At 43.7% G+C, this 12,331-nt stretch overlaps 1 protein-coding gene across 1 annotated transcript; it reads left to right on the top strand.

Moving 5' to 3' along the window:
* Positions 1 to 14: 14 nt before the first annotated feature.
* rrp15 (ribosomal RNA processing 15 homolog) lies at positions 15 to 6,262 on the top strand. The gene is made up of 5 exons (XM_004569105.2): positions 15 to 169; positions 4,630 to 4,877; positions 5,291 to 5,388; positions 5,462 to 5,651; positions 5,737 to 6,262. Exons 1-5 carry the CDS (start codon positions 136 to 138, stop codon positions 5,872 to 5,874), a joined length of 708 nt encoding a protein of 235 aa, XP_004569162.1. The 5' UTR covers positions 15 to 135; the 3' UTR covers positions 5,875 to 6,262.
* The last annotated feature ends 6,069 nt before the right edge of the window (positions 6,263 to 12,331 follow it).

The raw sequence follows: 12,331 nt of genomic DNA, 5'->3' as shown, positions 1-12,331 counted from the left end.
TATTTCTCTGGGTTTTATTGGCGAGTACACGAAGAAGCTTTTTCCTCATACGTGTAGAACAAATCGGAATTCCTGGACGGAACCTTTGACGGGCGGTTAGTTGTACTCTACGGAAACGACGTAGTGTAACACACAATGTCTCTGGTGGAAGCACACGCGTTGGACTCCGGTGAGTTTTGTAATTCACGTTTTTATTATTGCTGCTAATTGTAGCCGCACGGCCTCGAAGATTCTTACAACAACAGCACTAAAGGCGGTCTCTGCTGTTATTGTTAACACAGCAGCAGAGACATGAATGGTCTGCTGTGGTTACAGGATGGATTTAAAGTCCGTCTGTTCACCTGGTAGAAAATGAGCGAAACTTTTCTCCTGTAACCTGCTCTTTGAATGCGAGCGTTTACATCGTACTAAGTGTAAATAGTGTAACAAATCACGCGTGAATCGCACACGAACACCGCATTTGCGTCGGTATTCAGACAACAACGATCAACAGGGGCGTCGCTAGCATCACTGAGGACTTGGCCCAGCCCTGAAATCTTTTGGGTTCCTGCTTGAGAAGAACATTAATTTGAGTCCTTCTTGTTTGTTACAGTTTTATTTGCCAGTACAGAGTTTTTACCAGCCTCGGAGCTTTTATTGCACCACGATTGCTGCGTTTGAACTGTATGCCCTCTTTCTGATGCTCACCTCTTCTTCGTCTTTCCTGCTGTTGTGGTGTCCCTCATTTTGCATCTCTTCTTTGCTCGCTCCTCCTGTTCTCTTTCCTGACCTGGTTATGAAAAGAATGCAGTCAGCATGTGCCGATCAAACGCCACCACCATCTAGTTTGATGGGATTATTAAGGCATCAACTTATTTTATACACACTGACTCAACCTCAAATATCAGACTGCAGAAAAGCAAAATGACTCATGCACTCTGCCAAGACACAAGAGCTAAACAGCAAACAAAGTCAGTGGTGAATGTGAGCTATAGGCCAACATTTAGTTCAGCTGCAGAGGTAGACTGCACACAGTGACGTCTGTCTTCAGTCACAGCACTTCCTCTTTTGTCATTTTATGTTTTCTTCTTCATTTTGCAGGATTTCATTTTTCACTCTGTTAAAATCTACATCTGATTTATTTCAAGCTTTTCTGTGAAGTATCTTCAAATGTCCAATAGCTTTCTTTGATCCTCGGTAAACATGCAACATAAAAAGATCGTAGCGGTCACTCTGCTGTGTTACGGCACAAACGTGCATATTTGTGAGGAGCACAGGAGTCAAACGTGCACGAGTAAACAGAGAAATTACACCAAATGAACTCAAGTCAAGGCTTAATTTTTCAGTTCATGAAATTTAAAACATCCCCTGCGTTTCCATGGTTACTCACTGTCATGTGTAAACCATCCCTGCAGGATGACATCACCCTGAGCTGCTGTGGGATTTCACAGCGTCTCAGAGTTCCTCCTGATGTTCTTATAAACGCTGTTGTAACGCTTATGCTGGAGTCCCACGCATCGTTAAACCCCGTTGGTCAGACCAATCAGGTGCTCGTACGAGGTTGGACCTATTGAGGGATGCTCAGCTGTAATTGGTTCACACAGATATGTGACTGTTTCAGGTGTGACTTTAATAAACAATTCTTTAAAGATCCAGAGCTAATCACAAACCATCTGTGGCTCGAGCCCCGACACACCTGTGGAGCACAGCAACAGCTTCCAGCAGCTGAAAGGTCATTATTTGTTTATTATTGTTTATCCAACTTGAATTTTCCAAGTGATGCAGTAGTTGGACTTTTAAAGTGAACTCATGGTTTGTAGAGTGTTACCTGTGCTGCTGCTCTAAGCTGTCACAGTAGTTGTGGATTAGTCATGTTAATTTTTGTGCTTTCATGAAGTGTTTGTAGTTTGATCGTTACAGACTCTTAGAATAATAATAATACTGTTCATCAAACCATGAACCTCGCTGTGCTTCTCTCTTGAACTATGCTGGCTGCTCTCATGTAGACTCTGATTGTTAGTCACTGAATGTTCTATCAGTTGTTCCATTAATTAATCGAGAAATCAGGTAAGAAATACTTTTGTGTTACTATGATCAATAATATATATTCCAAAGGGGGGAAAAGTGCAGGTCTTCAAAATGAACTGTTTAAAACATCTGTCCAAAAAACAAAAACCCCAAACCCTGAGCCTGCAGTGATATAATGACATTATTTAAAGAAAATATTCATTAATGGGAAAATAAAATCATCTCAAATACAGTAATGTTAAATAAAATAAAGTTTATCCTTCTGAGAACTGAGGAAAAATAAAGAGAGCTCAAAGTCCAGGATGTCCTCGATGTCGTCCATCAGGACTTGTTAGGATCGCTCGAATGAGCCAAAAGATACAGACCACAAATCAGACGTCCGTTACAGAGGACGTAAGTGAATCAGAATCAGAATCAGAATCAGAATCAGAAAGGGGTTTATTGCCAAATGTTGAGCAGGTTTACAACATTAGGAAATTGCTGCGGTGCTTCAGTGCAAACATGCTGTCATAAATAGCACTTAAATAGACATGAAAAAATAAAAGTAAGAATAAGAATTAAGAGTGCTACGTAGAAAGATATATACATGAGTGCAGGTGGTGATCAGTGCCAACATGGAATGATGCAGTGACACAGCGTAGGGTCATGTGTTAGTGGCGGGGACAGTCATGTGGTTATTGTTCATGTGTCCAACAGCAGAGGGGAAGAAACTGTTCTTATGGCGAGAGGTTCTGGTGCGAATGGACCGGAGCCTCCTGCCTGAGGGGAGCAGGTCAAACAGACTGTGTCCAGGGTGAGAAGGGTCAGCTGTGACTGAGCTGCACGCCGCAGTGTCCTGGAGGTGTACAGGTCCTGCAGAGATGGGAGTCTGCAGCCAATCACCTTCTCACAACAGAGCGCACAACACGCTGCAGTCTCTGTTTGTCCCTGATAGTGGCTCCAGCGTACCACACGGTGATGGAGGAGGTGAGGATGGACTCGATGATTGCAGTGTACAACTGCATCATCGTCCGTGTTGGCAGGTTGAATTTCTTCAGCTGCCTCAGGAAGTACATCCTCTGCTGGGCTTTCTTGATGACGGAGGTGATGGTGGGCTCCCACTTCAGGTCCTGGGTGATGGTGGTACCCAGGAAGCGGAATGAGTCCACAGAGGTGATGGGGGTGTCAGTCAGGATGATGGGGGGGAGTGGAGCTGTGTGCTTCCTGAAGTCCACAATAATCTCCACTGTCTTCCGGGCAGTGGAGACGTACAGGAGGACGTATGTTCATGTGCAAGTGAATGGATGAGTTTGTGTCTGTGAGCCTTTAAAGGCGTATATGGTGAAAACAAGCACGTCAGCATCCTGAAGTCTGCCCTACAGCTGTGATGTTGTAGCCCAGCGGTCTCCAACCTTTTTTGTGCCACGGACCAGTTTATGCCCGACAATATTTTCACAGACCGGCCTTTAAGGTGTCGCGGATAAATACAACAAAATAAAACTAGTACCGGTACCGAAAAAAGAAGATTTATTCATAACAGACGTGAAAGACCCAGGAAAACCAAGTTAATGATAAAAACGATAACAAAATCACGCTGAAAACCGATAAAAACACTGAAAACCAGACATTTCACACCTGAGCCTCAACTCTCACGGACCGGTACCGGTCCGAGTCCCGGGGGCTGGGGACCGCTGCTGTAGTGCTTAGTCATTCATTAACTTTCATTAAACAGCTGTACTGGTGCATTTCTGTTGGTCTGGGGGTAAAGAGCTTTTATTTTTATATATTGAAATATTAATCTCATTTATTTAGCGAATTTAAAGTGAAAACATATAATGTGACAGAGGTGCTGAAATAAAGAGGGTGTAGTTGACCCCCTGTTAGACTCCCCCTGTTGTTCCAGGATCACTGTGATTGAAACGCTGCATCAGTTACACGTCTGTAGATTTCTGCTGTGTGGGACAAACACCGTGGATGGCAGCTGTTCCAAACGGAGCTTTTCTTCACTGTGAGTTTATCCGTCAGGTGCTTTGATAGCCGACTCCCTCCGGCTGTTTCCAGCAAAGGTTTAAATATCGATCGCAGTAACGAGCGCCACCGTTTCTGGATGTTTTGCTTCACCTCTCTGCACTTCTTGGTATCTTTATGTAGACACAGTGTCATCACCACTGCAGCTGTTATGTTGAAAGGTTCTTAGATAGCGTTTCTCTGCACGCGGCACAACTTCCCTCATTCACACATTTATTAGTACAGTTTTTATCGCTAAGCATCCGAATCTCAATAAACTTTACTGAAAATCTTCTTGTGTACAATCAACATTTAAATGTGATTTCAAACGTTTGCATCCAAGAAGTCAAATAAATCAACTTTTCTCCACCGTCTTTACTCCCATCATCACCTGTCTGCATGTGGTAGGACTAATGTCCACACATAAACAGTGTTTATGTGTTTCTGCCAGTTAAGGTCTTCTTGTCGCTGTGGTGGAGTAAACACGTCTGTAACCTTTGGATGAAATCAGACGCTCGGTTCATCAGGACAGGATCAACTTTCTGGGATTGTCGGATATTTTAGCATGAATCAAAATGCTTCTACTGTGTCAGCGAGAGTTTGTAGTTCACTGCATCATTTCTTTGTGTGAATCAGGTGACAGCATGGCTCTTTGGTCTGAAGGCAAGGTTGATTCTGAAGGAGAGAGTGAAGGTGAAAGAGTGAATGATGAAGAGAAAGAAGAGGATGAAAATGAACATAATGAAGATGCCAGCACTGGATGGGCTGAAGCCATGGCAAAGATCCTCGGGAAGAAAACCACGAGCGGCATCCTGGAGAAGAACAAGGAGCTGGAAAAGATGAAGGCAGCAGAGAGACAGGAGCAGCTCGAGAGGAAGAAACAGGTGAGCGCCGAGTCCCAGGCTCAGGATGATGTGTCCGAGCAGATGTTCATCACTCACCGAGCACAGTTTCCACATTTGTTCATCACTGTCGACAAGAAATGACAACGTTCGACTTATAATAACAAGTTATAATAAGTAGGCGAGTTTATTTTCATGTTTTGGCTCTAAAGACGACCATAAGTATAAACTAGTGATTGAACACAGGAACCACTCAGGAAAGCAGGCAGACCTTAGACACTGTGCTCTGCTCACAATGTTCATCCACATAATAATGTAAAATCAAAACTGCACTGTGACCAGCTGTGTTTGAAAATATATATTCATTCATTTCCTCCTTGTTGTTGAACACTTTCAAAAAAGCAACACGTTTATTTCTAAGCCTTGAAAACCCAAAGATTGTGTGTCCCTAACAGGCTGACGAGAAGAAAGCGTGGGAGCAGATGTGCAGGGAGAAACCTGACATAGTGACGGACCGCGAGACTGAGAAAGCATTACAGAGAATTGCTACAAGGTGACCACTCTGTGTCTTTGTTTGACGTATATGCAACCGAGCATCTGTTCTAATGTGGTCCTCCTTCACTCAGAGGGGTGGTTCAGCTGTTCAACGCTGTCAGGAAACACCAGAAAACTGTGCAGGAAAAGGTGAAGGATGCTGGTGGATCAGACAGGAAGAGGGCAAAGATCCTTTGTTCTGTCTCAAAGAAAGACTTCATCGATGTGCTGAGGAGGGAAGACGGAGGTGTCCGAGCAACGGGCAAGACCGAAAAGGCTGCTGTGAGTTGACAGATGTTTGTTTCGTTCTGTACCTCTGCTGTCAGTGTGTTTATCCTGATGTTTCTGTGTGTGTGCTCGTGCAAAGGTCGCTGCTGTGGAGAAGCCTGCCTGGACTGTTCTCAGAGATGACTTCATGATGGGAGCCACAATGAAAGACTGGGACAAAAGCAGTGACCAGGACGAGCCACAGGAGGGAAACAGTGAGGCAGCGATTCAGATCTGACATCAGCCGTGCACACTGAAAGGCTGAGCTCTGACCGTCTGGGAAAAACCAACAGGAGACCCTGAACTGAAAAGACGAGCTTTAGCGTCAGCACACGCCCGTGCACCCACACGTGCACGCTCACGTGCACCGCTGCGTTGGAGATGTACAGTTTTATATTTGTTGCTGAATAAATTTTGACAGGTGACTGTGAAACATACTGAATGTGGACTGTAGCAGAGAACATGTTAAACTACAAATTTCTTCACAGATTCATTCAAATGCAAAACTGTTTATTTGTTGACACTGGAGAAATGCATCCTTCATGTTAACAGTTTTCTATTCAACAATAAATGTGTGCATGCTGGAGTGTACTACACGCTCACAGGTGGAACAGCCTGTTACATCAGCTGCTTTCAGACTGATTTTAGTACGAGTCGAGCAGTGGCATCTCAGTGTGGCTACAAGCAGGGGGTGTGGCAACTGCAAAACTAGTCTTGTTATCATCTATCGTCCACCTGGGCCTTACACAGAGCTTCTGTCTGATTTCTCAGACTTTATATCTGATTTAGTTCTGAGCTCAGATAAAATAATTATTGTGGGTGACTTTAACATCCATGTAGATGCTAAAAATGACAGCCTCAACATGGCATTTAATCTGTTATTAGACTCAATTGGTTTCTCTCAAAATGAAAAAGAACCCACCCACCACTTTAATCACACTCTAGATCTTGTTTTAACATATGGCATAGAAACTGAACATTTAACAGTGTTTCCTGAAAACCCTCTGCTGTCTGATCATTTCCTGATAACATTTACATTTACAATAATTGATTACACAGCGGTGGAGAGTAGACTTTATCACAGTAGATGTCTTTCTGAAAGCGCTGTAACTAAGTTTAAGAATATAATCCACCCACTGTTATCATCTTCAATGCCCTGTACCAACACAGAGCAGAGCAGCTGCCAACAAGGGTCTAAAAAATTATATATTTTAAAATAATTAAACATACAAACCTAAAATGGGTTTAGCTACATTCTGGAGCGTGTTCCTGGATTGCAGTAGCTAGGGAGCTGATTGGAGACAATAACAGCCAATCAGAAGGTTTGCATCCAAGTCTGTGATTGGTTGGTTTTGTGGCACATTTATAACAGTGTTGCTCGTGCAGGGAGCAGAGATGTTAGTGGGAGGGGCTATATTCTGTGTGTGGATAATCGCAAACACCGAAACACATTTATTGCACGCAGCAATGAATTTTGTTCGCTCAAAATAGTTTTCTCCTCAACGCAACATTTGTGCTCGCAAATTTATTTATTTTTACGTGCGCTCAGAATAGAGGCACTAAAATAACGCCATAGATCTGAGGTGATTCTGAGGATCACCACGACCTTGCAAGGAATGGATTACGACTAATATGATATATGATGAGATAGTATATTAGTCAGTGTGGTGTTTTGAAATTTGGTTCCAAGGTCAGCTTTGTCCTCGGGCAGTGAAGGTCAAATGCTGAGCCCACCTAGGTACGCATGTCCCCCACGGGACATAATTATTAGAAGCAGCCTACTTCACACCGACCCCCCCCTCCCCAAGGGAGAATAAAACAAAACATTTTCTAAAAATGCAATTTAATGAATTATAAAAGAAACTAATATGGAAGCAGTGGTTCCCAAAGTGTGTGTGTGTGTGGTGGGGGGGTATGAATAAAAAAAGGAATGCTTGGACACTGCTAGCACAATGGACGGGGCTCCCACTCGAACGCTGCACAACGCTGGTGCCCAGGTACGTCTCCCTGCAGAAGAGTTTCCCCTGCGTCGGGAGCACGTGCTGGGCTGATAATGACACGCTCCCTCTTTCCACCCGAGGCTGCTCCACACTCCTCCACTATCACAATTCCCGCCACCCTCCCTGACCACTCCCCTCCACTTTATGCCACTATGGTGGAGCATCTTGTTGTCTGCTGGGGAGGTGGCAGCATGGAGAGGGACAGGAACTCCAGTCTAATTTTATTTCTAAAGCACAGGACCAAAGTGCTGTACAAGTTCAAAACAATAGAATAACAGAAAACAGCACAAATAAGTAAATAAAACACATAAAAATTAAAACAGCCATATATTAAAAAAGAAAACAAGATAAAAGAGCATAGAATCAACTAAAAACAACTAAAATAAGACTAAACAATAAAAAGCAACTTCTCACGTGGTGTCAAAGGTCAGGGTAGAGAGGTGGGTTTTCAGGAGTGACTTAAAAACAGGTGGTGAAGGAACTGGATTATAGGCTGGTAAAAAGGACCAACTGGGTCCTGGCCAGTTCCCAGACTCCACAGAGGAACTGGGCGAGACTGTAACAGCTACCACAGGTCTTTCATCCCAGCAGCTGTCAGACTGCACAGTGCCCACAGATACTGTCACCTACATGTTGTCATTCCAGCTGCACCTCATGTGCACAGGATAGAAATCTTGGTATATTTGACTGTAAGCTGTATGCAGCATTTTATTTCAGCTTCACTGTTTCCTGCTGTCACTTGTGCTGCTGTGATGTGGATCAAATGAAGCAAAAGAAATGTAAAGAAAACAAAATACTAGTTGAAATTATTCTTTTAAACTTATTCTTCTGAATAAGTTTAAAAGAATAATTGAGGCTTGAGGATCTGGATGTTTCTCATCTTGAGCTGATACACTCAAAGGCATTGCTCTACTCTCGGCTCTTAAATACGGATTCTGACATTCCCTGAATCAAAAGTAAGTTTGATGTTCTTTATTATTATGGTTGCAGTGGTCCTACAAAAACAGTTAACACTGGACCAAACGTTGCCACTGGTCTGTAGGCATTTGTTTATAAGCCAGGTAACATTGCTCTAGAGTGTAAGTGGCATCTGTGACTGGAGATGGTCTGAGGTTGTCTTTTTGTCTGAGGTGATTGTGTTTGGTCCTAGCAGACCTTCTAACCCTCTGCTATTGACTCGGGACCCCTGGCAGAGTATTTTAAACCTGTTGTCACTAATCTGGGTTTTAAGATGGACGCTCAAATTAGGGCCAGTTTTTATCATTTAAGGCGTTTGGCAAAGGTAAGACTATTTTATCCAGGCCGCATTTTGAAACAGTGCGTGCTGTTATTTCATCTCGTTTGGATTACTGTAATGTGCTGTGTTTTGGAGTTAGTCGGTGTCTTCTCTCTCGTCTGCAGCTGGTCCAAAATGCTACTGCACGACTTTTAACCAGCACATAGCTCCCATCCTGGCCTCACTCCATTGGCTGCCTGTTCATCTTAGATTTTCGCGGTCTTCTCCGCCCCAGAACATTAGAGAGGCCCCTTCACTGTCCACTTTTAAAACACGTCTTAAAACCCATTTTTACTCCTTGGCATGTGACACAGTCTGACCCTGATTTTGTTGTTTTAAATTTAATTCTAATTATCATTTTATACTATCGTGGCGGACCACCAGGTGGCTCCACTCACACCAAGTGGAAGGGCAGTGCTGGGGTGGAGAGTTTGGCGCTTTTCTGTATGTGAAGTTCTGCTGGCTCAGTAATTAAGTTGGAGTGAGACACTGAGACCGCCCCTGTCGTTTTTACAAACCTGCACACTATTTTATTTTTTGGTATTTGTGCTAATTTCATTATTTTAAAATTTATTTTAATTCTCATCTTATTCTTTTATTTTTATCTTTATTTTTTAACGTATTCATTGCATCACGTTTAGCGTGTCAAGTGTTCAGCACTCTGTGCTCAGCTGGGAGTTGTGCTATATAAATAAATGGCTTGCTTCATACAAGAAGCGGTTAAGTTTGTAGCACTGTGAGCTGTCCATTGTTCTCAGTGACAGACTGAGCCATGGCCAGCAGATGCTCTTAAAACCACTGTGCAGTGAAGGTCTTCATCCTACACTGCACAGGACTTTCTGAAATCAGTTCCCACTTAGCGTCAGACGACTGGGATTGTTTTTGGTCTCAGTTGACGGCTTGGAAAGTCTCCAGTGCTCAAACACTTATCTGTTATTGGGAGATGAGGTTGGGGTCTACAGGGAGTGCAGAATTATTAGGCAAGTTGTATTTTTGAGGAATAATTTTATTATTGAACAACAACCATGTTCTCAATGAACCCAAAAAACTCATTAATATCAAAGCTGAATGTTTTTGGAAGTAGTTTTTAGTTTGTTTTTAGTTTGAGCTATTTTAGGGGGATATCTGTGTGTGCAGGTGACTATTACTGTGCATAATTATTAGGCAACTTAACAAAAAACAAATATATACCCATTTCAATGATTTATTTTTACCAGTGAAACCAATATAACATCTCCACATTCACAAATATACATTTCTGACATTCAAAAACAAAACAAAAACAAATCAGCGACCAATATAGCCACCTTTCTTTGCAAGGACACTCAAAAGCCTGCCATCCATGGATTCTGTCAGTGTTTTGATCTGTTCACCATCAACATTGCGTGCAGCAGCAACCACAGCCTCCCAGACACTGTTCAGAGAGGTGTACTGTTTTCCCTCCTTGTAAATCTCACATTTGATGATGGACCACAGGTTCTCAATGGGGTTCAGATCAGGTGAACAAGGAGGCCATGTCATTAGTTTTTCTTCTTTTATACCCTTTCTTGCAGCCACGCTGTGGAGTACTTGGACGCGTGTGATGGAGCATTGTCCTGCATGAAAATCATGTTTTTCTTGAAGGATGCAGACTTCTTCCTGTACCACTGCTTGAAGAAGGTGTCTTCCAGAAACTGGCAGTAGGACTGGGAGTTGAGCTTGACTCCATCCTCAATCTGAAAAGGCCCCACAAGCTCATCTTTGATGATACCAGCCCAAACCAGTACTCCACCTTCACCTTGCTGGCGTCTGAGTCGGACTGGAGCTCTCTGCCCTTTACCAATCCAGCCACGGGCCCATCCATCTGGCCCATCAAGACTCACTCTCATTTCATCAGTCCATAAAACCTTAGAAAAACCAGTCTTGAGATATTTCTTGGCCCAGTCTTGACGTTTCAGCTTGTGTGTCTTGTTCAGTGGTGGTCGTCTTTCAGCCTTTCTTACCTTGGCCATGTCTCTGAGTATTGCACACCTTGTGCTTTTGGGCACTCCAGTGATGTTGCAGCTCTGAAATATGGCCAAACTGGTGGCAAGTGGCATCTTGGCAGCTGCACGCTTGACTTTTCTCAGTTCATGGGCAGTTATTTTGCGCCTTGGTTTTTCCACACGCTTCTTGCGACCCTGTTGACTATTTTGAATGAAACGCTTGATTGTTCGATGATCACGCTTCAGAAGCTTTGCAATTTTGAGACTGCTGCATCCCTCTGCAAGATATCTCACTATTTTTGACTTTTCTGAGCCTGTCAAGTCCTTCTTTTGACCCATTTTGCCAAAGGAAAGGACGTTGCCTAATAATTATGCACACCTGATATAGGGTGTTGATATCATTAGACCACACCCCTTCTCATTACAGAGATGCACATCACCTAATATGCTTAATTGGTAGTAGGCTTTCCAGCCTATACAGCTTGGAGTAAGACAACATGCATGAAGAGGATGATGTGGACAAAATACTCATTTGCCTAATAATTGTTCACTGGTACCATCCTGTTTCAAAGCAGCAACCATCGTTCCCATCCCAAAACAGTCAAATGTCACATGTCTGAACGATTTCAGACCTGTGGCACTCACCCCCATTCCCGCCAAATGCCTGGAGAGACTGGTCATTAAACACATCAGAGCTGCTTTTCCACCATCCCTGGACTCGCACCAGTTTGCATACAGGGAGAACCGGTCAACCGAGGATGCGATCGCCACAGTGCTGCACACATTACTGAAGCACTTGGAACACAGGAACACCTATGCACGGCTCCTCTTTGTAGACTACAGCTCGGCTTTTAATACCATCCGGCCATACAAACTCCGTCCCAAACTCCACCAACTGGGACTTAACTCCTCTCTGTGCAACTGGATTGTGGACTTCCTCACTAACCGTAGACAGAGTGTCAGAGTGGGTAAGAACACCTCTTCCACCCTTGTGGTCAACACCGGTGCCCTCAGGGGTGTGTTCTGAGCCCTCTGCTATACACTCTCTTCACCCATGACTGTATTTCCTCCTGCGCGTCCAATCTCATTGTTAAGTTTGTAGATGACACTACAGTGCTCGGACTTATATCCAACATTGATGAGACAAACTATAGGACAGAGGTGCAACAACTAGAGTCATGGTGCCACGACAATAACTTGGTCTTAAACACCAAAAAGACCAAGGAGATCATTGTAGATTTCCGGAAGAGGGGTCATAACAACCATCTGCCTCTCTTCATTGGCAGTGAGGCGGTGGAGAGGGTGAGCAGTTTTAAATTCTTGGGGGTAACTGTGACCGAGGACCTGTCCTGGGGCAACCATATCACCTCAGTTGCACGGAAGGCCCAACAGCGCCTCTACTACCTGAGGAGACTGCGGAGCGCACACATTCCCAGATCTCTGATGTTGAACTTC

The sequence above is a fragment of the Maylandia zebra genome, linkage group LG11 (assembly GCF_041146795.1).
Source record: "Maylandia zebra isolate NMK-2024a linkage group LG11, Mzebra_GT3a, whole genome shotgun sequence".
In the NCBI taxonomy this organism is placed as follows: domain Eukaryota; kingdom Metazoa; phylum Chordata; class Actinopteri; order Cichliformes; family Cichlidae; genus Maylandia; species Maylandia zebra.
This window is presented reverse-complemented; position numbering and strand designations above follow the sequence as displayed.